At 42.0% G+C, this 25,314-nt stretch overlaps 1 protein-coding gene across 4 annotated transcripts in view; it reads right to left on the bottom strand.

The window, feature by feature from the left end:
- LAMB4 (laminin subunit beta 4) overlaps positions 1 to 25,314 on the bottom strand; it is a 100,535-nt gene that overhangs the window by 765 nt on the left and 74,456 nt on the right. For 3 of the 4 annotated variants that reach the window (XM_047695850.1, XM_047695852.1, XM_047695851.1), the window contains 8 exons: positions 23,907 to 24,070; positions 22,128 to 22,333; positions 21,327 to 21,488; positions 14,566 to 14,710; positions 11,238 to 11,445; positions 8,691 to 8,829; positions 5,662 to 5,835; positions 4,552 to 4,705 (listed from right to left, as the gene is read on the bottom strand). In XM_047695850.1, the coding sequence (XP_047551806.1) occupies positions 4,552 to 4,705; positions 5,662 to 5,835; positions 8,691 to 8,829; positions 11,238 to 11,445; positions 14,566 to 14,710; positions 21,327 to 21,488; positions 22,128 to 22,333; positions 23,907 to 24,070 (1,352 nt within the window). Of the gene's footprint in view, positions 1 to 4,551; positions 4,706 to 5,661; positions 5,836 to 8,690; positions 8,830 to 11,237; positions 11,446 to 14,565; positions 14,711 to 21,326; positions 21,489 to 22,127; positions 22,334 to 23,906; positions 24,071 to 25,314 lie in introns of those variants that run through there. The other variant, XM_047695853.1, reaches the window with a different exon arrangement.

Below are 25,314 nucleotides of genomic sequence, written 5' to 3'. Positions count from 1 at the left end.
TGCCTCTTAAAGACATATTTAGCTCTGTGTTGTGATTCAACAAACGAAACATGTATTGTCACCAGGCTTCTCAAGGTTTTCACACAAATCAGAACAAACTGATGTTGTTGTCTAAAAAGTATTTTACATCCAATGGCATTTATCAATGCCGGTCAAAAGCTTATCAGAGTTTGCCAGAAATGAAAAGGTGGAGGATGAGCCTTGATTGGACTTGGTGAATATTTCCACAGGTTTGCTCTTGCTGTTTTAACTTCACTTTTTAACATGTGTTCACCACTTTAGGGGTTCTCAGTCTTTCAGTAAAAAATGACTGACATTTTCATTTCTTCATTCTGCTCTGCAGATATTCAAGCCCCTGAACAGGAAAAGCAAAGTGATGCCTTCCACTCTTACCCATCCATCCATCCATTCATCCATCTGTCCATCCATTCATCCATCCATTCACCCACCCCTCCAATTTATCCACTCTTCATTCAACAAATACCTGGGAATTATAGGAGCCCACAGAATATTGGATGGAAGAGGTAGAGAGGGCCACAGTTAAGAGTGTGAAGTGCCTTTAGAAAAAGAAACTTCTCATAGGTTGAAGTGGAACTTCTTAAAGAAGGAAGGTAAATGTCCCACTTTATCCAGACAGGTCAAACCTGGATCATGAGGAGGGAGTTGTCAAACTAGCCTGGAGCATATGTTTAGAGCAAGGAACTGGATTGCGGAAGAATTTGGAAACTGTCTGGTGAACAAAAGATGAAGATGAACTAACTGGTGATGTTTTATATAGAGAAAGAAGAAGATTCGGGGCATGTCCTGTCATTATTTTCAAGTATTTGAGGCCTAGGAAAGTAGAGGAAATGTGTTTTGTCATCCTGAAGAAATAGAATGAAACCAGCAGGTGAAACCTCCGTGAAGGAAAATTTTGTCTGATTTTAAAGAACTTTCTAGCAGTCATAGCTGTTCAAAGAAAGAGCTGCTACCGGAGGTGGTGAGCATTCCGTCTCTCGAAACTTAAATATAGATCATTTGGGATTGAAAAAGAGATTCAGCACTGGACGTGTATTTGTACTAACAGGAAAAAAGACCCCTGAGCCTCTTTCATAGAAGTCATTGAGGCTGTGTGGGTTCCTCTTCATTCGCCTCCGCATTCACATCCACTCTCCGTCCTGCTCTGTCCTGGAAAGCTAGCTTCAGTGGATGACATCATCTGGCTCCCGGGATCTCTGGAGTTCATTCACGCTTGGCCACCGGACAGTTCAGAGAAGGGATCGGGGATGGGAGGGGGCGGGGAGAGTGAACAGGCTGTCCCTGTGGAGCCAAAGGGTTCTGGCAGTCCTTCTACCTCTCCCCTCAGCCTGCAGGGAGGCCCCGTTCCTTTGGCTCCATCCATCAGACAGCGACGTCAGAGCATTCGCCCTCCCTCGCCCCTGCTCCCTGGAGCCCAGGGATGCTGACGGCTTCTCAATGAAGCCAGTCACACAACACCCGCCACACCCTCAGAGGAGTCTCGGAATTCCTGTGAGTTTTTAAGAGTTCCTCCCATCAAGAAGTAGAGGCTATTTGCCCTCTGCCCTCAAATCGGGTCCAGCTGGGCCTGTCGGGGTGACCAACAGGAAGTAAGAGAAAATCAATGCACAGGACTTCCAGGGCCTTAGGGCTCCCCTGCTCACTGTCGGGAACCCTGACCCAAGTGAGCTGTAGAGCCTCCTGGGCTGAAAGACCCCGTTGAAAGAGGACCCAGCATCTCAGTCAAGCTGACCCCAGACTGGCCAGCCAATGGACCCATCAGCTGAGAGCAGCTGCTCGGGTCACCAGGCACAGACCCGCAGAAGAACCACCCAGGCAACCCACAGAAAAACCAGGCTTGGTTGTTGTTCTAATCCCCAAATATGGAGGGTGCTTTGTTATTCAGTGAAAAGGTAACTGAGCCAACTCTGGCTCAGTGATCCAGAATTATCTCCAAGTGTGCTGTCTGGTTCTCGCTGTGACCTGGACTGGCACTAAGTTCTGTGGAAGGAAGCTGGCTGTGGCCTGGAGGCATTTCTCCACTCTCTCCACTTTGACCCTGCCAAGGTAAGGAAAGGCTCCTTTCTGGGGTCCCCTGGCCACTTCTTCCTGCCAGGGGGAACTAGAGCACCGCCATAGTAGGTCAGACCCTTCTCCAGTCGCAGCGTCAGCAAGGTGGCCAAGCCGATGTCTTACTTTCCTCCCGAAGAGAGCCAAAAAAGTGGAGTGTATGATCTTAGACCTCGTTTAGAAGGAAGGTCCCTGACTTCTCTTCTGACCTAATTTCAAAAACTGTGGAAGTTCTAGTCTATGGGAATAAGTGGAAACAATTTGGACCTCGATATAAAACACGAGACAGAAAATACCCTTCCTGTTTTTTTGTTTTTTTTTAATTTATTTGACAGAGAATACAAGTAGACAGAGAGGCAGGCAGAGAGAGGAAGGAAAGCAGGCTCCCTGCTAAGCAGAGAGCCCGATGCGGGGCTCGATCCCAGGACCCTGGGATCATGACCTGAGCCAAAAGCAGAGGCCTTAACCCACTGAGCCACCCAGGCGCCCCTGTCTTCCTGTTTTTTGCTCTTCCACTTAGTTCTGGAAATAACAGCAACTGACTTTTGAATCTTTCCTAGTAATTCCTTTTTTAAAGTATCAGGAAAATACTGGAAAGTACAATTGTGTAAATCATATAAATGTCAGAGATGTAAATTACATAAATAATTATATATATGTAAAAAGTGGTGTTTTTCCTCTTCCCTCTCCCTCTCCCCAGAAATGATGAATGTTAATGGTTTGGTATGTATATTTCCTGACTTTGGCCCATACCAATGTTGCAATTTCGTTTTTTTTTTTTCATGTCATGGTGGTGATATGAGTGGTTCTAAGGCCAAAGACTCATTTTACAACAAAGAAGCATTATAAGTGAGGAATCTTGGTTGCTTGAATATCTTGAGAGTTCTTATATTCCAAATGAATATGACTAACTTTAAAGTTTTGGAGACAATAAATGCAACCAAAAGTAAAACTAGACCACTCATCATTGGCTATTTCTTAATGATTTCGAGGTAGTTGCTAAGGGCATGATGCCTTTCCAGAAAAACTATGAGTACCCGTTGTGGGGAAAAAAGATTCTAATTAACTTCCTGATTGTGTGTATTCCCTATTTACTACACTGGGTGTGCACCCAAATTTCCATTTTTGATCAAAATCCTGGTCCAGACTATGGTTCCTTCTGGAATGTTACCTACAGATCTATATGAGATGACCAGTACCTTGGGGGTCTAGATCATAGGGATTCTAAAACAGTTATTTGCATGGGAGGAGAAAATAAGCAGCATAGGTTAGGACAGGGTTTCCTAAGTTTCTCAACATCCACACCCTTAGAACTCTGGGCAAATAATTGTTCATCACGGGGCTGTCCTGTGTATTAAGAATGTTTACAAGCGTCCCTGGCCCCCATCCACTCAATTCTAGTTGTACCCCCTAGTTGTGAGAAGCAGAAATGCCTTCAATACTCCTGTCCTCAGGGAAGGAGAGAAAATCACCCCTGGGTGAGAACCAGGGTGTAAGGAGAAGGGCATTTCCGGTTGACCGAAGGCAATGGGCATTTGTTCTGATGAACACAGTGAAGACTCCCTGATATCCTTTGAAGTAAAACCATGCAAGTGGCTTGTTATATGGCAGTCCCCCAGCCACTGACCCAATTCCTACTTCCTCGACTCAGTGGGCTCATAGGTAGTTGAACTGTGCCAATGATTAGTTGGTATAAATTCTACCAGGAGGGTGGAGTATTAGGTTACCGTCAAATTGGTGGAGTGTGTAATAGAATCGATTGAACCCCATATGATCCAGCAATCCCCTTCCTGGGTATATATCTGAAGGTAATGAAATCCATATCTCGAAGAGATTATCTGTGTTCTTATGTTCATTGCAGCATTATTCACAATAAACAAGATATGGAAGTAACCTGAGTGCCCATCGATGGATAAAGAAAATGTGGGATGGGGTGTGTGTGTATAAAATTCAACCATAAAAAAGAAGGAAATCCTGCCATTTGTAACACATAGATGAACCTGGAGGATGTCACACTAAGTGAAAATAAGCCAGAGAGAGAAAGACAAATACTATATGCTCTCGCTCCTATGTGGAACCTTAAAAAAAATAATAATAAAGGCTAGAACTCACAGAAGCAGAAGAATGGTGGCTGCCAAGGTCTAGAGGGTGGGGGAAATGGGAAGAGGTGGGGGAAATGGGGAAAGGCTGGGCAAAGGTACAGACTTCCAGTTTGAAGATGAAAAGCTTTTGGGGATCGAATGTTCCGTGTGGTGCTGACTCATTGACAATATTGCAGGCACCGTACGGTGCGTCGATCTTAAGCATTCTCACCATAAAAAGAAATAAGTAACTATGTGAGCAGATGGAGGTGTTGATGACCTTAATCATGATGATCATTTTACAACGTGCATGTCCATCAAATTGTCACACTGTACACTTTAAACAGACACAATTTTACCTGTCACCCAGACCTCGATACAGCTGGGAGAAAAGAAGAGTTACCTGCTATTCTTCTTATCTTGTCCACTGTATCTGTGGTCAGTTTTTCCACTGCACCTTTTAGCTGTTCCACTTTTTCCAAAGTTACCTTTGTCAGTCCTATAGCACCAGTCTTATGTTGAAGAGCAGCATATTGGTTTCTCAGCTCTGCAAACTCCTGCAACAGAGCCACACACTCCCATCACCAGAAAATATTTACAAGGCGTGCACCCATGCACAATATTTGCCCAATACTGTTCCAAAAAGGAGCAAGAGGTTTTTGTGGGGAAAAAGGTATGAGAGATGGGAGGCAGGAAGGGAGGTCCAGATGTTAGTATGAAGAGCTCCCTGGGCATTAGAATGGCAATCTCGGGGGTCAGCCTGGGTGGCTGACAGTCTAGAATCTGGAACAGCTTAGTGAAGCCCAGGAAGGGAAACGGGGAGAGGATGGACAGTAAATATGTCTCCCAACCTCCCTTCCATAGAAAATGTGCTCAACTCCCCCATCTGTGGGCAATTACCCAGCACATTAGGAATGAAAAGCAATAGAATGTACCAATTGTAAGAACACTTTCTCATTTTTCCCATGTTTAAGCTACCCTATTAATGCAACCAACCAGAGATATCCTGCTGAGAAAATGAGTTGATAGTTTCTTTCAGCAACCTAGATGAATAGGGTATTTCCCACAACTGTTTAATTAACTCACTCTGACTTTTGTAACTTGACCTATTCTCTTTGGCAGGTGACTTTCACTTCTTTGTTTTCGTGATCGGTTATGTGATTGAGTTAGAGTAAAGGGTAAATGCACCCAAGACAGACCAATGGCGCGAATCCTGAACATCTGAAAGGAAGGAAACACTGGACGAGGACACCACTCGTAGTCCTGGGAGGAGGAGATGCGGGGAGGAAACACTGCATCCTAATTTGGTCAAAGGACTTCTGTCTTCCCTGGAATCACCCTCCACGACAGAAGAGCCTTCATGCCCATCGGGATCCCTACTAACACAAGCCACTGAGTGCGGTCCTGCACTAAGGGAACTGCTGATAAATGGCACAGTGAGCTGAGGTCAGAGGATTAGCCTTCAAAGAGGCTCTGTCTGTCTGCTCTTGGTGGCACCGGCGGGGCTAATGACCTGCTTGAGGTCCCCAGCCTGGTGTTGGGCCGATGCGGCCTGAGTGGTCACGCGGGCAGCTTGCTCTCTGTTCCTTTGCAGCTTGGTCTGCAGCCCGGAGAGCCTGTCCTCCAGCACTGACGACTGCTTTGCTAAGTCGAGCTCATTCTTGGTGTGCTTGGCTTTCTTTTCAGCCTGTTGTTGGTGTAAAGACCAGAGAGGAGAAAGTTCCTTTAGGTAACAGACAACAAAAAGACAAATGATATAATTACCCCTCAGAAAATAAGCGAGGTAGGAAGGGAGAAGGAATCATTCCTTCACTTTTCCGTTAAAAACAATGTTGTAAGAAAATATTTCAGACAAACACAAGGTCATAGAAGCAACTATGACACGTATCCATGGTGGCCAGGTTAAGAATAAAGCCCCACCAGCGAGCTCAGCTCTCCTCTCACCCCCTCACTCTCCACAAAGGTAACCACTATCCTGAATCTAATGCTTGTCATTCCACGTACTTCTATGTGCTTTTTACTAGATCCCGTGCAGCATGCCTAACGTGCGGTATTTTTTTAACTTTATGCAAATATATGATGCTGCGTATTTCTGCAACTTGAATTTTAATTCAAAATTATGCTTGTACAGTTCTTCCTGGCTAATTTGCATAGCTCTTGTTTATTCAGTTTCAGCAATCTAAAGCATTCCATTGTTTGAGCATACAATTTATATTTCTATTCTCCAGCGGATGTGGGTGGCTTCTCATTTTTCCTCCTTACAAATAATAATAAACATCTTATCTTCCTTTCTTCTTTCCGTGGCTCTATTTGTCCCATCTAGCAGTCAGATCTGACTGGTCATCTGTTAGCTCTTGTATCTTGCTCTTGGGTCATAATCTCAACACCTTTGATTTCTGCAAGCATAACGAACATTCTGATTTTGTATGCTACATGGAGTACCTGTCTTATCTGCAGACTCTTGTTTCCTGTTTCTGGTGCCTCTTGCTTGAGGCAATTTGTTCTTTTATGTGTTCTGGGAGACATTTTTGAGGCTCGGTTTGAAGGTGCATTCCTCGGGAGGGGATTTCCGCTGGCCTCTGGCAGGTACTCGGGCACTATCGGCCCACGACCACTTTAAGGCCCCACTGTTGTCGGGGCCACACAGGTAGTGCGAATGCTACCCTCGAACTCGTGTAAGAGCCAGCCAGTGGTTAGCAATTCTTAGTGAAGACCTTCCTCCCCCGCAGCAAGTGTTTTTATTGGCACTGTGCCTGCGTGCACGTGTGTGTGTGTGTGTGTGTGCGCGTGTGTGTGTGTGTGTGTAGCTGTGTGTGTAGCTGTGTGCACGCACACGTGTATGAGTCCACGCAGCAGTAGGGAGTAGCAGCTGAACATTTCACTGAGGATTTTGCCTTTCCAAGTGGGGGTCATATGCTCTCCTTGCGTGGGCTTTGTTTTCTGTCTCTGCTCATGGTGAGGATTAAAGTCAACAGCTTGGGCGCCTGGGTGGCTCAATCATTAAGCCTCTGCCTTCGGCTCAGGTCATGATCCCAGGGTTCTGGAATCGAGCCCTACATTGGGCTCCTTGCTCCGCGGGAAGCCTGCTTCTCCCTCTCCCACTTCCCCTGCTTGTGTTCCCTCTTGCTGTGTCTCTCTCTGTCAAATAAATAAAATCTTAAAAAAACAAAAAACCCGACAGCTCTCCTACACCAGCGATTGGCGGATATCCTCTGCCTGCCATCAGGTTCATGCTTTGTTATCTCTCTGGATTCATACTTCCCTGTCGTGGTTGGCCTCTGAAGATTTCCTCCATCTCTTTCTAATTCAGGTACGTATTAAATTTTAAAAAAAAATATCCCAGACAACATTTTGGGTTTTTTTGTACTAGGATGGTTCCGCAGGAGCCCTGGCCTACCATAATTGTAGGGGTGGAAAAACTCCAAAAACCTTCTTGTTCCTTTGGACATTTTTATTTTAAGAGCACAAATCTACAGCTTTTCTGTAAAGGACCAGAGAATGAATGTTTTATGCTGTGTGGCCCATGAAGTCTCTACTGTAACCACTCAGCTCTATGTCACCGTGCTGCAAAAACAGCCATAAACAATACGGGGCTGGATTCCAATAAAACTTTGTGATTTTGGATAAACAAAACAAAACAAAACAAAACAGTACGCCCATTTGACCCACAGGCTGTATTTTGCCATCCCCTGTTCTAGCACATATGCCTCGAATGGGAAAACCTGGAGACCTTCTTTGTTTTTTTGGGGGGGGGGTTTGCTACCCTATATTTGCAACCTGTTCATGTCTAACCTCTTTATTTCCTGGTGCCCTACTTCCTCTTCTGTCACTTTCTGCTTTTCTTTTCAAAATGTGTGTATTTAGATCTGTACAACCCAGCTGAAAAACAGAGACTGGGAGCTGGCATTCTAGGGGGAAAGGGAAGGACCAGGGACGGAGCCTTGGAGGAAGACACATCACACAGCTTGGGACGAGTTCCCATCCTGTCCTCCCACTGCCAGACTTCTTCTCCCGGATCCATAGTGTGGGTTAAGCCAGGCCGGGCTCCCACCGAGCTCTGGACGGAACACTATCTTTCGGGTGAGATATCCTTCCAGTCCTAAGATACTCAGATGAGATTTCATGCCAAACCTGCCGGTTACAAAAACCTGGCAACAATGAACTCTATTTCTTTGCCTTGTGAGCTCTAATAACTCTATGACTTTCCCTGGAATCAGAAGGGATAAACTCCCGCCTCAAATATACCTTTCATTAGCTGTGTGACCTTAGGCAAGTCACTTAACCTCCCTGACTCTCTGTTTCCTCATTTGCAAGCTGGAAGTAGCACCTGCTTCGTCCCCAAGGAGGGGTCAGCAATGACGAATTGATGCCGTTAAGAACTCCGTTGAACATCAGTTACATGCATCACACCACCCCCCTTTCATTTTGTCCTATAATCATCCCATCAGGCAGGTCAGGCAAGCGTGACATTGGCACACGTCAAAACCAGGCTGTCTCCACATTCAAAATCTTTTTCAGGTTCGTTTCCAAGAAGATAAATACCTGTAGTGCGTTCTCTTTAATTTTCTTGATCGCCGCCGTCAGCTGTGTAATGGTAGAGTTTACCCATCCTTGGGTGACTTGAACTTGTTGCAACTCATTCAGCGTTTTGTCAAGATTTAATAGAACATTTGCTGCTTTTCTAAGGTAGGATATTAACGTGTCAGATTAGATAAATACACAATTATTCATTTGTTTCACCTTGGGAGTCCCTTCGGCTCCATGAAAAACTTAGCTGAATTATTTATAAAGCAGATTTAGATTGCTCTTATGCAAGGCCAAATCCTGAAATCTTTATTTTGAGAAAGAGGTAGGTTGAAATGCCAATAACAACACATATATATGCATATCAAGTAGAGACAGGTATGGAAATCAAAGATACAGGTCTTGTTTATTCTTAATCTGTCATAACGAGAGAGGCTCAAGGACTGTCACCAGTGAGTTTTGAACAAAATAACTATGCTCAGCCAGTTCCCGTTCCCTAATTTCTCACACTTCAGCCACACTCTAAATTCTCACCACAGTGGGGGTGGGAGAGTTAAGGGGCCCCACAGACAGCAAAGAGAACTAAAAGCCCTCCATTTCCAGGCTGTGTTTATTCAGGTTTATTTAAGCTCCACTGACATTCTAGCTGCCAGGGGCCCCATTGGAGGTTAAAATCACAAGCATTCCAAGTGATCGTCTATTTTACAGAAATCAGCTCACCTCAAGTCCACACTCCCCAGATACTTGGATCTGTGGGCTCAAGACCACCTTTGGAGGAATGTACCAAGTGAGCGAACTATCAGACCTTGGCAGAGGCATAATTAGAAATGTGCATGGAAGGGAAAACCAGCTAAACTGCAAAACATCCCCTGCCCCACGCAGCCCTACTCTCCTCCCAGTGGAGTCTCTCTCTTATTTTTTAAAAAAGGGTCTATTTTTTTTTAAAGAGCTGTTTTAGGTTCGTAGCAAAAATGAGCAGAAGGTGCAGAGAGTTCCCTGTCCCCCCTGTCCCCCAACACTCACAGCCTCTCCAGTTATCAACATCCCTGCCAGAGGCGGATATTTGTTAACGCTGACGAACCTACATCGACACATCACAGACACCAAAGTCCAGAGTGTACACTGGGGTTCATTCTCGGTGCTGCCCATTCTGTGAGTCTGGACAAATGCGTAATGACGTGCATTCATCATTCTGGTATCACACAGAGTATTTTTACTGCCCTCAAAGTTCTCTCTGCTCCACCGATTCATCCCTCCCCTCAGCCCCTGGCAACTACTGATCTTTTTTACTGTGTCCATGGTTTTGCCTTTTCCAGAATATTCTATAGGTGAACCACACAATAGGTAGGCTTCCCCTGTCTTTACTTCTTTTCCTTACAGGTCCAGAAGGGGTTCAGGAGCCTTCCCTTCTCATAACATCCCCCACCATATCTTCATATTTAGTTTTGGCCTACAAATTCATTTTGGCCTACAAATTTTTTTTCTTTCCATGATGGAGACTGTCTTCTTTATATAATCTGTTACCTTGTTTTTAAAAACATCAACAATGCCTGCATGTTACAAAGAACCTTTCCTTAGCATCATTTTTAACAGCTGTGTGACCGTACTGTGCGTATTTATTCTTCCTGATTGTAAGTACCAAAGCCGGAAGGGGTTGGGCTTACGGGGAAGTCTGGCACACTTCAATTATCCAAGTGGCAGGGGACAAGAAGAAGGCAGGTCAGCTCTCAACTGTTGGGCATCCTGACATGATGGCATTGCCACTATCCAGCTGACCCCACCTAAAACCTAAAGCACCAAAATGCCTTTTCCATTGGCTTGGCTAAATCAGCAAGAGCAAAAGGAAGCATGAGTTAATGAACTCCGTGTACCGTATCTGTAGTTTTACTCCAGGTTAGTCCTGGGGCACTAGTCTTTGTTTCTTCTATTCCTCACTGTCATATCTTTTCAGTGTAGTCTTCTTATTTTTTTTTTTAAAGATTTTATTTATTTATTTATTTGACAGACAGAGATCACAAGCAGGCAGAGAGGCAGGCAGAGAGAGAGGAGGAAGCAGGCTCCCTGCTGAGCAGAGAGCCCGATGCGGGACTCAATCCCAGGACCCTGAGATCATGACCTAAGACGAAGGCAGCGGCTTAACCCACTGAGCCACCCAGGCGCCCCAGTGTAGTCTTTTTAAAAAAAGTTTAGATCTTCCAAGTACTGTCTATTATGGTAAATATAGAAAGCAGCAGACATAGGTCAGCAAGAAAGGGAAAAGACACCCATATTCCCACCACCTGTTAAGATATTGGCAGACAGCTAGTTTATGGCACTGATTGGTATAAAGACTAATAGGTCACTGCAAAGGTATTCCAAGTCTGTAGCAAGTGGGAAACAAGCATTCCTGCCCACTGCCTCCCAATTCCCCAGCTTCTTGAGGCTCCTGCAAGCAGCTTAGCTCTCACCCTGGGCACTAACCTACTGGACAGTAATTTCATTTGAATGTTAAGTAGCTCCTCACACAGTTGGCCTTTTAGCAGCTGTCCTGGGCGAGGAAGATGAGAACATGAATACTGTACTCACTCAGCATCTTCTGCCTTCACCAAAACCTTCTGGGCTTCCTTGGCTGCTTTATGTAGCCTGTCTTCATCTGCCCCGTAGTCCTCACAGAGCTGCACCAGCTTCCACACTTTGTCAAGTTCATGGGTTAGATTCTGCGATGTCATGGGTAGATGGACATCAAGTACGCGATTTGCAACCTTCTCTATATCCTCTGGAGGCACGTTTTCCTCTTAAATAAGAAGGTGGTTTTAGGTCATCACGTCTCCTTATTAAACTGTATCTTGTAAATACAACCACAATGAACTTGAACTCAAAGGTACATGCACCTGATTATTTGTCCCTGGGACATAGGGATTAGACTGTCTACATCCCGTAGATTCTTCTTCATTGCCAGTTTTCCCTTCTCTCTGAAAGAAACACCATTTGTGTAGTGTTGAATACACGTTGCACAAATGGTTGCTGGAAAACTGAAAACCTACAGGCTTGCGATGTGTATATTCTGCAAAACATCCTCCTGCGAACCAGTTAAGTCCCAGTTCAAAAGCAAGTACAACGGTTAAATGCCTGTCACCAAGATTTGAATACGAATGAATGAGACATGGGGGAAGTACCAGGTCTGGACCCAACAAAACTTGATTCTAATCCTCTGTGACATCAGAAAGGCTCACAGTTGTTGCTTGGGACAACCCTACCTGACGCTATCACTCAAAGTCCTATTTCAAGAAGGGAACTCGACAATAGAGAGTCAAGTCCCAGATGAGTAATAAGTTATCTGGAAACTGTTAAATACACCCCTGCCCTGCTCTTCAGGAAAACAGAATCAGCCTTCCCTGAGAATGGAAGCAGCAGATGGACTGTTAGGGTCCGGGATGCTAACACTTTGCGTCGCTCTGGCTCCTTACTGAGGCATAATGCTGAATCCCTTGCGGGAAGTTGGAGATCTAGTCCTCAAGGGGCTGACCATCCAGTGGGGGAACAGAAGCCATTCCATATGAATATTAATAACATAAGAACAGAGATGATAAACAGAAGATGAAATGATACGGGATCCAAAGGGAGGAGAAAATATTTCAAGAAGAACCTCAAAAAGGCACATAAGTTGAGCCTGGAGGACAGCAAAGTTTGTACCCATGGAAATGTGGGGTGAAGGCAGGGGTAAAGGCATCCCAAGCTGAGCGAAACTCAAACGCCAAAGTTGGCTGCAGCAAGAAGCTGTCCTCGGATCACTGCTGGTGGCAGAGAGTAGAGTCGCAGTGCAGGGCTGCACATCCCAAAAGGCTGGGAGCAGAGCCCAGGAGCCACGACATGGGAGGCCGAGGAACTCGGACTTTCTTCAGGAGGCAGTGCACACCACAGACACCTTCCAGCATTTGACAGACATGACATGAGTCTATATCCTTTTGGAAATCATTTTGTTCTAGCTTTTTATTTAAAATAAAAGGACTATTTTACTTCCTGTCATGTTTTTGGAAAAAAAAAAAGTAATGAGATTTTTTTGTGTGAGTAAATCACAATCATGATTGAAACAGCATGTACTGTACTCAGAAGTTGGCTCTTGAAAGAAAGAGTATTTCCTTTTATTAAAAAAGTTCTAATAAAAAGTAACTTTAATTTAGCCCCATATTCATCATCAAACATTTATTGGCATTTGTTATGAGATTGTAAATTCAAAATTTTTATATGGAACTTGCAGGAGAAGTGACAGCTAACTTTGTCCATGGGGAATTTCAGACCACAAGGAAAATATAAAGATGGTCAAGATGAGCGGAGGAGTGCAGCCACCATATAATTTAATAACACTTTGATTTGGGTTTCATGGAAAGGATAGAGGAAGAGAAATTGGTGAGAGGAGGGTACTGCTTCCTGGGGACCAAGGGTCTTGGGACCCAGATCAGAGATGTTTCTTCTACAGAATGGGATTTTTCCCTTTGCCTAGTCTAATTTTCATTGTAATAATCTGGAAACAGTTTTTTTTTTTTTAATTCATTGGGGTAATTAAACTTTTTTTAAAATTAGAGATATATTCAGCAGCAATGACAATGGGACCAGTAAGGGAATAGTCTCCATGACCAATGGCATGAGGTGGAAAGCAGTAGACCTTGCCTTCTGAGCCATCAGTTGAGGCCCAGAAGCATATGGTGCCATTTTGCATGACTGGTCTGGCAATTTGGTTTTGGTTTGGTTTTGGTGCCTCAACTGACCTATATCTGCAGAAATAGCTAATGTGTTCCTTAAACCAACCAGTTTCTAGATCTGTGTCTAATCAATACAATCCATCCAGCTAACGCACTGAAAATTTGCTTTTGAACAAACAAAATGTCCAGTAGACCAATCTCATCCCATTCATTTTTACTGATTATTTTGGTCATTTTTACTGATGACTTTGCGCTGCCTCATTTTGTTCTTATTTCGAAAATCAGGACTTGGGCTGAGTTCATATAGTATCTAGAAACATGGAGATAGAAAAAGCAATTGGCTATAGGAGTCTCTTACAACTATTAAACAGATTCACAAAGTGGTTGCAAAGATGGTAACAGACATCCCAGTTATCAGCTGATTCACATGAGGAGCATTAAGTTATTGAATCTGGAAGATGGTGATGGAAAAGAAAACCTCTTAAGATTTACTCCATATACGGTCATACCCAAGCTGGATTATTTGCAGAGAGGGAAGTTTCAGGTCAATTTCCAGCTGTACTATTTGATTTTTATCTTCAACTACTAATTCTCTGTAATTTAAAATAAACTTCTTAAAAAATAAAAGTGAACTTCTACAGTAAGGCACAATGAGGGATAATAACATCATAATTATAATAATAAATGGACCAAATTATCCCTTTCAGTCAATCACAGAGAACCAAGAGGAAAGTTGGAAAATAGTCTATAATAGTTAAAAACTGATATTTTAGATACCACCTCCCTATAGTATTTGGTATACTAACTGAAATCTGGTATGCATTGATCTCACACAGTCTGTCAGCAGAGAAAATCGTGGAATCATAGCATTAAGAAATCTGATAGAATCATCATGTTAGACTTTTTTTCTTAAAAAAAAAAAAACCCACATAAGTTTAAGCACCCACTTCATTTGTTTGAAATTTTAACTAAATTCTAGGACTTTTCATTAAATTGATCTTGTACAGATAACCATATATTTTTTGATAGAATTAATATTTGAGAATTATTTTCATTAAGAAATTTTATATCAAGGGGTACATCATGTTTCTGATTTAGGCATTTCATTTCCACTTAATGTAATTTGAACTCAGTTATGATGTTTGAGTATATATTAAAAAACAAAAAACAAAGAAAAAGAAACAAAACTAGTCCCAATATATTTTTCTAATTACCTGACAAAAATGTTTTCAGTTTTTTGATTAAGAGATTCATTTTCTCTTCTTCAGATTCACTTTGATTTTTCATATTTCTCAGTTTCTCATTTAGCTGTAAGGCACTGTTTTTGGAGATTTCTGCCAGTTTACTTACATTTTTGAGCTGGGATAAGAAAAAAATAACAATGAGGAAAACACAACAATTAGGCACATTGTGTGATGTTTAATTACCTAGTTGGACCAAAGGAAACTCACTAAAAACAAAATAGGAGCATAGAGATTAAATAAAAGATTCATTTTAAGGGATTTCTCTATAAGGTGATGTTATTTGTTTTCATTATCATGTTTGCTTAGTGTGAATTTATCTTGTGGTGTCTGGCTGGCTCAGTTGGTAGAGCAAGTGACTCTTGATCTTGGGGTTGTCAGTTTGAGCCCCATGTTGGGTATAGAGATTACTTAAAAAATAAAATCTGTAAAAAAATAATGTGAATATATTTCTTCAAACACTATTAGTGATCAAAATTATTTGGAAACTGTGTTGACCTAGTGCTAATGACTTTTCCTGGTACAAATGTAAAACAAAAATTCTGTTTTAATGAGACTTTAGCATTCTATAATGTCAGCAAATTACTTGGGACTGCTTACAGTGGTTATAATGTTTAATAAGAGCATTTTCTTTTATGTAAGTTAAAATAATTACTCTTCTTGACATTCCTCAAATTCAAAAGATGTACTTTCTCTGAAAGCTAAAAAGAAAGCATTCCTCCTTTTAATAAACGAGTTTGAACTCAGAGCAGGCTACAAAGATAAATTCCAAACATCCTGTACACTTGGTGGAGGAAATATAGGTCTAAAAGTCTTGCCCTATAGAAGTGCAAAGTTTTAATTATGTGATTTGAGAAAACTCCTGAGCTTTTCTTGACATTCCAACAAATTAGAGAAAGAGGAAAAAAACAAACAAACCAGAAAGCAATAGGGCAACATCAGCAACAAGTTGAGCTGTATGGAATAAATTAATTGTGACAGAAGTAGGGCTAATTAGGATCAAACACAATTAGGAAAAAAAGAATCTCCCTTTATTTCCCCACAAAAGGAGCCAGTCTAATTTGAGTCATACGGATTTTTTGGAAAAGGATTTAATTGCACTCATTGGAAATGATGAAACGAAAAAAATATTTACATGATGAAAAGTATGTATCTTCATTTTTTTGAGAGTTGTCCCTTAATTTTTCTAGAACTTTGAAAACCTTAGAGTGGTGAGCAGTTGCTGAGAGAGATCTTCAAAGTTCCCATCATGAAAAAAAAATCTAAGTGAGGGGATGGATGTTAATCAAACTTCCTGTGCCAACCATTTTGCAATATATACATCTACCAAATCGTGTATGCCTAAAACTAATACAGTATTCTATGTTAGTTATCTCTCTCTCAATAAAAAAAAAAAGGTTAGCGGGAAGAACACATGAAAGTAAAATGAGAATTCCACAAATAAATACTCTGGACAGGAAAACACAAAATTGTAAAGATGAAATCTGTGTCAATTAGTCAATGCTGTATTCAGAGAGAAAGAGACTGCTAAATTACTTCACTCTTAAAACATCTCTCTGCAATCCATCTTCTGTCACCACTGACTCCTGAGAATTCTCTCACAATCTTTCCTGGCACTCTTCTGCTCCATCTAATCAAGAGGGAAATAGCACACCATTTTATCAACATGAAAACCCCCTGCTACCGCCCTTCCCAGTTCTTCAGTTGGGCGCTGATGAAGCCAGATCCTGCTAGAACATACATCAGGGGCTATCTTTTAAAAGTAAAAGCTTAACACAGGGTTTCTTTAAATGGTGTGAGGTTTCTGGGTTTTGGGTTTTGTTTGGTTTGGGGTTTTTTTGGGTTTTTCTGTTTTGTTTTGTTTTGAGAAGGGGCAATAAGGTGTAATCGTTTAAAATTACGTTGAACAATTCAGGATTGTTTTAACCACCAGGATGCCAGACCAGGATTTGTCTTTGTTACGTGCATTGCTGGGTTCCCAACATCTAGATAAATGTGTCGCATATCGCACATCTTAGGCACTCAAAGAATATTTGTTGGAAGAAGGAAGAGTAACATCTAAGTGAAAACTAGGTAGCAATGCAGAATTATGACTATGTAAATAAAAATTTGCAACATTCAAGATGTGCAGGATATCCGCCAGCTGGTGCTAATCAGAGGCTTGCACCAGGACCTGGATTTGGGAGCTTGTGGACCAGCTGGGGCTCAGGCTCATGCAGATGAGGCTCAAGGAGGAAAGTGCAGCTCTGTGTGCGCATGCATGTGCGGGCAAGCCGTGTGTGCACATGTGTGCACCCACGAGCATGAGATGCACACCATATCTTAGCCATGGTTCTCAGCCCGTTCCCAAGCTTGGCCTTCTATCCTCCTGTTGATTCTGAAACCATTTTATTCAGGAGTCGGTTTCTGTTGTTTACAAACAGGAATGATGACTGCTATAATATTTAACCTACATATTTTTGGGTGTATAGATATAATTTCATTGAAATAATTTTTTATTTAAACTCAATTAATTAACATATAATGTATTACTTGTTTCGAAGATATAGGCCTATGATTCATCTGTCTTTTATAATACCCAGTGCTCATATTGTTGGTAAAGAAATTTAGCTTTTTTTTTTTTGTAAAGATTTTATTTATTTATTTGACAGACAGAGATCATAAGCAGGCAGAGAGGCAGGCAGAGAGAGAGGGGGAAGCAGGCTCCCCACGCCGAGCATGAGCCCGATGCGGGGCTCGATCCCAGAACCCTGGGATCATGACCCGAGCCGAAGGCAGGGGCTTTAACCCACTGAGCCACACAGGCACCCCAAGAAATTTAGCTTTATAAGAGCTCTTTCTTCTTGATCAAAGACTCTATATATAGTGTCAAAAATGGAGCCAACTAGGGCACACATCATTATCTTGTTACAAGATTAATCCAGTTAGTCACAGAATACCTAAAATTGTATTAATCATTTCCAGATGAATGTGTAACGTATTCACACACACACACACACACACACACAAAAACCCCAAGGGAAACTAGGCAATTAAAAATTATTCTCATTTATCAATATGATCAGAAAAATAAATGAAAACAGTTCAAGTTATTAGAGACTCAATCATCAGGTACTTAAATATTAAAACTACTGTTTCATGTCTAACAACATCAGAAGGAGTACAAGGCCTAAGGGTGTATCCTTATTACAACATTTTCTAAATCAAATTAAATTTTAATGTTGGAATTTGTATATTTAGCCCTTGAATTTGTACAAATTAGTCGTTACTTTGAGAAATCTAAAGTGTTCAAACCTTTAAGGCTAAGAGTCTCCCATTTTTTTTAATGTAGTGTTTGCTAGAAAAGAAATATCCACGTGAGTCTATGTCCTGCAAACATAGACTTCTGAGTTCTTTCTCTTCTCCCGCTCTCTCCATACACACAAACACACACACACAACAAACACATTTACACACATATATGTGATACATATATAATAGAAAATGTCAATATTCACATGTACTTTTAAATGTACATTTATACACACATCTGTATTTTTAATCCTCTGCTTCCAAGCATAAGAACACCTAATATTGGATGCCTGAGCGGCTCAGTCATTAAGCATCTACCTTCGGCTCAGGTGATGATCCCAGGGTCCTGGGGGAACCTGCTTCTCCCTCTCTTGCTTTCCCTGTCTCACTGTGTCTCTCTCTGGCAGATAAATAAATAAAAGTCTTAAAAAAAAAAAAGGAGAAAAAAAAGAACACCTAATATCTAGAATCTATCCTTTCACCTAGAAGCTAAATGGTAGTTTTAAACATTTCAGTTTGCAGAACATACTATGAGCAACTCTACGCCAACAAATTTGACAATCTGGAAGAAATGGATGCATTCCTAGAGACATATAAACTACCACAACTGAACCAGGAAGAAATAGAAAGCCTCAACAGACCCATAACCAGTAAGGAGATTAAAACAGTCATCAAAAATCTCCAAACAAACAAAAGCCCAGGGCCAGACGGCTTCCCAGGGGAATTCTACCAAACATTTAAAGAATTAATTCCTATTCTCCTGAAACTGTTCCAAAAAAATAGAAATGGAAGGAAAACTTCCAAACTCATTTTATGAGGCCAGCATCACCTTGATCCCAAAACCCGACAAGGATCCCAACAAAAAAGAGAACTACAGACCAATATCCTTGATGAACACAGATGCAAAAATTCTCGCCAAAATACTAGCCAATAGGATTCAACAGTACATTAAAAGGATTATTCACCACGACCAAGTGGGATTTATTCCAGGGCTGCAAGGTTGGTTCAACATCCGCAAATCAATCAATGTGATACAACACATTAATAAAAGAAAGAACAAGAACCATATGATACTCTCCATAGATGCTGAAAAAGCATTTGACAAAGTACAGCATCCCTTCCTGATCAAAACTCTTCAAAGTGTAGGGATAGAGGGCACATACCTCAATATTATCAAAGCCATCTATGAAAAACCCACCGCAAATATCATTCTCAATGGAGAAAAACTGAAAGCTTTTCCGCTAAGGTCAGGAACACGGCAGGGATGTCCGTTATCACCACTGCTATTCAACATAGTACTAGATGTCCTAGCCTCAGCAATCAGACAACAAAAGGAAATTAAAGGCATCCAAATCGGCAAAGAAGTCAAACTATCACTCTTCGCAGATGATATGATACTATATGTGGAAAACCCAAAAGACTCCACTCCAAAACTGCTAGAACTTGTATAGGAATTCAGTAAAGTGTCAGGATATAAAATCAATGCACAGAAATCAGTTGCATTTCTCTACACCAACAACAAGACAGAAGAAAGAGAAATTAAGGAGTCCATCCCATTTACAATTGCACCCAAAACTATAAGATACCTAGGAATAAACCTAACCAAAGAGACTAAAAATCTATACACAGAAAACTATAAAGTACTCATGAAAGAAATTGAGGAAGACACAAAGCAATGGAAAAATGTTCCATGCTCCTGGACTGGAAGAATAAATATTGTGAAAAGGTCTATGCTACCTAAAGCAATCTACACATTTAATGCAATTCCTATCAAAGTACCATCCATTTTTTTCAAAGAAATGGAACAAATAATCCTAAAATTTATATGGAACCAGAAAAGACCTCGAATAGCCAAAGCAATATTGAAAAAGAAAGCCAAAGTTGGTGGCATCACAATTCCGGACTTCAAGCTCTATTACAAAGCTGTCATCATCAAGACAGCATGGTACTGGCACAAAAACAGACACATAGATCAATGGAACAGAATAGAGAGCCCAGAAATAGACCCTCAACTCTATGGTCAACTCATCTTCGACAAAGCAGGAAAGAATGTCCAATGGAAAAAAGACAGCCTCTTCAATAAATGGTGTTGGGAAAATTGAGCAGCCACATGCAGAAAAATGAAATTGGATCATTTCCTTACACCACACACGAAAATAGACTCAAAATGGATGAAGGATCTCAATGTGAGAAAGGAATCCATCAAAATCCTCGAGGAGAACACAGGCAGCAACCTCTTCGACCTCAGCCGCAGCAACATCTTCCTAGGAACATCACCAAAGGCAAGGGAAGCAAGGGAAAAAATGAACTATTGGGATTTTATCAAGATCAAAAGCTTTTGCACAGCAAAGGAAACAGTGAACAAAACCAAAAGACAACTGACAGAATGGGAGAAGATATTTGCAAATGACATATCAGATAAAGGGCTAGTGTCCAAAATCTATAAAGAACTTAGCAAACTCAACACCCAAAGAACAAATAATCCAATCAAGAAATGGGCAGAGGACATGAACAGACATTTCTGCAAAGAAGACATCCAGATGGCCACATCACTCGGCATCAGGGAAATACAAATCAAAACCACCATGAGATATCACCTCACACCAGTCAGAATGGCTAAAATTAACAAGTCAGGAAATGCCAGATGCTGGCGAGGATGCGGAGAAAGGGGAACCCTCCTACACTGTTGGTGGGAATGCAAGCTGGTGCAACCACTCTGGAAAACAGCATGGAGGTTCCTCAAAACGTTGAAAATAGAACTACCCTATGACCCTGCAATTGCACTGCTGGGTATTTACCCTAAAGATACAAACGTAGTGATCCGAAGGGGCACGTGCACCCGAATGTTTATAGCAGCAATGTCTACAATAGCCAAACTATGGAAAGAACCTAGATGTCCATCAACAGACGAATGGATAAAGAAGATGTGGTATATATACACAATGGAATACTATGCAGCCATCAAAAGAAATGAAATCTTGCCATTTGCGACGACGTGGATGGAACTAGAGGGTATCATGCTTAGCGAAATAAGTCAATCGGAGAAAGACAACTATCATATGATCTCCCTGATATGAGGGAGAGGAGATGCAACATGGGGGGGTTAAGGGGGTAGGAGAAGAGTAAATGAAACAAGATGGGATTGGGAGGGAGACAAACCATAAGTGACTCTTATTAATCTCACAAAACAAACAGAGGGTTGAGGGGGGAGGGGGGTTGGGAGGGGGGGGTGGGATTATGGACATTGGGGAGGGTATGTGCTATGGTGAGTGCTGTGAAGTGTGTAAACCTGGCGATTCACAGACCTGTACCCCTGGGGATAAAAATATATTATGTGTTTATAAAAAATAAAATTAAAAAAAAAAAGGAAAAAAAAACCATTTCAGTTTGCTTTTTTCTTATTGCTACAGCTTTACAAATAAAACAAGAGAAGCCATATTTACCTGGTTCTTCCAACCCTGAACCTGGTCGCTCAAATTACGAATTGCAGACTCTGCCTCCTGAGCTTGCTGGAGGGCATCGCTTGAGAGGGGTGGGGAGCCACGACAGCTGGGGCCATCACAGGATGAGAGCACGCATGGCATGTCCCCTGGGTCTCCACACACCTCAAGGGAGAAAGGATTCATGTTGAAAAGCGACATGTGGGCAGGGTTTGGCTAATGCCATCCAGGTTCACTGAAGCCACACACTGCTCTAGGCGTATGTGTTTCTTTGACAGTGGTTCATGCTTAGCATGTGGACGCAACCTTGTGAAATGTGTCTCCAGAACCAAATACCTGAATTCTTTGTTGTCAGCATTGGGTCAATCAATGCATTTTTACGCTCAGAGTTTTTGGAGAAAACAGTCAAATATCTAGCATTTCTTGCATGTTAATTTCTTTTTTTTTTTTTTAAATAAAAATTACCTTTTATTTACAAGGAAGCAAGAGGAGCAAATGTCTGTAATCTGTACCATTGTGGAAAGAGCAAATAATATAAATAAAGATAAGATAATAAAATCAAGCCACAGTCTTACTCTGAATTTTCTCAAACTTTGATTTAGAAAATAAAATAATAAAATACAAATAACCATATTTATATTATTTGTATCTTATATAATACAGCGTATCTAAATTTAGGTTATATCTATACACTTACAAAGTCTAAATAAAAAAATAAAATGCAAGGCAGGAAATACAATTGAAGAGATTTGTATGCCAAGCAGAAACCACAAACGCTTTTACCACACCATCGTGAACATTTACCTTTTCTTTCAGTCTCTGGATATCTGGTACCATAATCTGCTTTAGTTTTTCCAATGACGAGTTCTGTTTTGAGGTTAGCGTATCAAAGATGGTAAGTAAGTTGTTTCTGTTTTTTTCAGAGTTTTTTATGATAGAAATGGTTTCATTACTTTTCTTTTCAGCAGATGATGACGTCTGATAATGCTTCTTGATGTCCTCTGAGGAATCTACATTAATGCAAATTGAGGTAGGGTAAGTTTTGTGAGAACAAACGAAATTCCATACCAGTTATCAAGACAATCTTTTCACAGTGTGAGTGTTGGTTTTGCCCTTTACTATCTGCCTAAGTCCTTGAGCAAACTGGCTCGTCTCCAGATCGCTTGCTTATCTGTCATTCCTGAGGACTAAGTGAAATAATCTGAGAATCCGCTCTAAAGTGTTCCACAGATGGACGAAGTATGTATTAATTAGTGTCAATGACGACTGCCTGTACGAACCCTAATGTGAAAAACCAGCCGAGTTCACCTCACTAGATGGGGCAGGAGTTGACAAATTTGTTCTGCAAAGGGCCAGAGAACAAACAATTTAGGCCTGCCGGCCGCAGCATGTCAGTCACAACTTCTCAGCCCCGGAGAGTGAGAGCGGCCACAGACACTGGCAGGTGAGCCTGTCTCCTGGTGAGACTCCCTTTATAAAAACAGGCTCTGGGTAGAAGTTGCGGGGGGACCCTAGCGTGCTGACCCGTCACGTTGAAACTGATGACAGCAGGTCACAACTGCAGAGTGTTTTCTCTGTGCCTGCACTTCCTGTCAGTTTTCTTCCTGAATCTTCACAAAATGCTGAGGTACGTGTTATGGGATCACTCCCACCTTGCAAGTGAGAGATGAGGCTCTCGGGACGTAAGTTATTGGCCCGAGGTCTCACAGACAGCGAAGTAGGTGGTTTGATTCTAGAAATTATGTTCTTAAGCTCTGATCTGTATTTTCCATGTTTTTAGTAAAATACAAATTCATGAAGATAATACATACAATACGATTTACTGCAAATGATAGTGTCGCAGGACTTTGAACAGTAACTCTGTATTTTAGGCACCAGAGGCCCAGGGTCCTGATCTTTACTCTCTATGTAGCTAGAAGCTGGGCATGAGACAACCTCACCTTCCTACTGCTTAGGATGAATTTTGGCCTTTATTTATCTGGCAAATTATAGCCTCAGTTTGTGAAGTCTAAGGCAGATGTCACCTATTTCCTGGAGCCTTTCCCAGTAAACCCACAAAGAATTCTATTCCCCGTGCTTGACTTGGGGGTCCAAATCTTTCAGGCCATGAACCATTTTGAAGAGGCAACCGGACAGCAATGCTTGAATGTCCTTTCTCTGAGTGTCACTGTTTGTTCCTTTGACTCGGAGGGAAGAGCCAAGGCAGGGAGCTTTCTGGGCCTCATTGCCGTGCTCAGAGGGACAAGCTGGTTTTGGAACATCCAACTCTCAGTCCGAAGCCCGTTACACAAGACCCCTTGCATGCTGTGGCACGAGGAGAGAACTCTGGGGGTCAGTACTGGCTTCCTAGCAGACGCTGTTAGCTGTATTCATTATTTTCAGCACATGCTACCCAAGCTCTGTCCTGTTGAAAAAGTTGAAATATTCGTGTACAAATAATACCTTTAATGGGTGTGTTTTCAGGTCCTAAAGTGCTCAGGCTCTGTGGCAATGAGCCCCGGGCAACTTGCTAATGGCAGGCACGATGGATGGCAGCGAGCAAGCCGTGTCCATCCGTGGGCCTCCAGGCGCGTTTTCTCTTACCCGTGGTGATGCTTGCGCTGCGGGCATGGGAGCGCAAACCGATTTCTTGCCGAAGTTCTTCAAGTAAGAGGTCTGCTTCATTCCTCCTTCTCCCTATCCTTTCTTTCAGATCTGGAAACTCACGCACAGCTTTCATTTGCACACTTAGCTGCATGATTTGTTCCCTGGAGGGGAAATGACAGTGAATGTAGCAAAGCTTGTATTCCTGTTGATAGACCAGTGAAAAAAACACAACACTGCCCTCATGATCAGACAACCTCATAATTAGAACCGATCTTTCTTCCCCGATGTTGACAGTTTGTCGTTCTGTTCATGGTTCCTCTCTTTCTTGTCAATTCAGCTTCCGGGAATATTTTAGCACTCACTTAAAACACAATCCACATATGAGGCCTAGTGGGACAAGGGCTTTGAATCTTTCCATTTCAACTATTTAGACTCTGTCTGTCTCCTTTTGCTTTGGGTTTGCAAAAACACGCATTCAGACACGGTTCATTTAAATCCACGAGATCCGACCTATATTCAGCTTTCAACGTGGGAGTCCTCACGCAGCCTAAGGAAAGAAGCAGTTCTTTATCGAGAATAAATCCGCTCCCAGCAAGGATCCTTCTAGTGCCACTGCTGTACAGGGTCCTTGTCATTCCCATGAGTGACGAGGAGGTTTCCTTGTTGGTGACAGTACCCAGGCCTAGGGTATGTTCCCTCGCCTCCATCTTCTCCATGGCGCTAGCTCTGTCCTGCTTCAATGTGCTGGGCTCAGCATCCATTATTTTCAAGGAAATAATTAGTAATGTCCCTCATGCTAAGGAAATTTGGTGCAAATTGTGATGAGTACAGTTGAGGAAAATGACAATATGAATCTTTAGGACTAATTTATGTTGGCAGAAATGCAAAGCATTAACTAATGCTTCCTAGCATTTTCTGCTCTAACTCTCCCTTCTAATCTACAGACTTTTCCTTCTGACGCCAACTGTCAGGACCATAATTCATCACGTTAATAATAATAACAATGATAGTAATTACTGTTATTACAAATGTGACTCTTGAAGCCCAGCAATGCGCCAGGCACATGCTCAGTAGCGCGTCTAATTCTCCCAAGAAATCTGTGAAATAGAGAGTTGATCCCCCTTTTGGATGAAGAAACAGAAGCCTGGAAAAGTTAAATAACTTGCCCAAGGCCACACAGCAATACGTGGATTTCAGTTACGGGATCTGTACTCGTGACATCCTGGCTTCCCTGCCCTCCGCCTCCCTTTTTGTTGGTAATTTTCCCAGTAAGCATTTGTTACATTACTGAAGGGAGCCTGGAGAAGGTAACCTCTGCCCTCAGGGGCCCCTCAGTGAGGCAACTGCCCAGGAAGCACAGGGAGGTGGGAAGATGGAGAAGGAAACACATGTCTTTTTCTGAGGA

The sequence above is a fragment of the Lutra lutra genome, chromosome 11 (genome assembly GCF_902655055.1).
Source record: "Lutra lutra chromosome 11, mLutLut1.2, whole genome shotgun sequence".
Lineage (NCBI taxonomy): Eukaryota > Metazoa > Chordata > Mammalia > Carnivora > Mustelidae > Lutra > Lutra lutra.
Note: the sequence above shows the minus strand (reverse complement) of the source record. Positions and strands in the feature narration are given on the sequence as shown.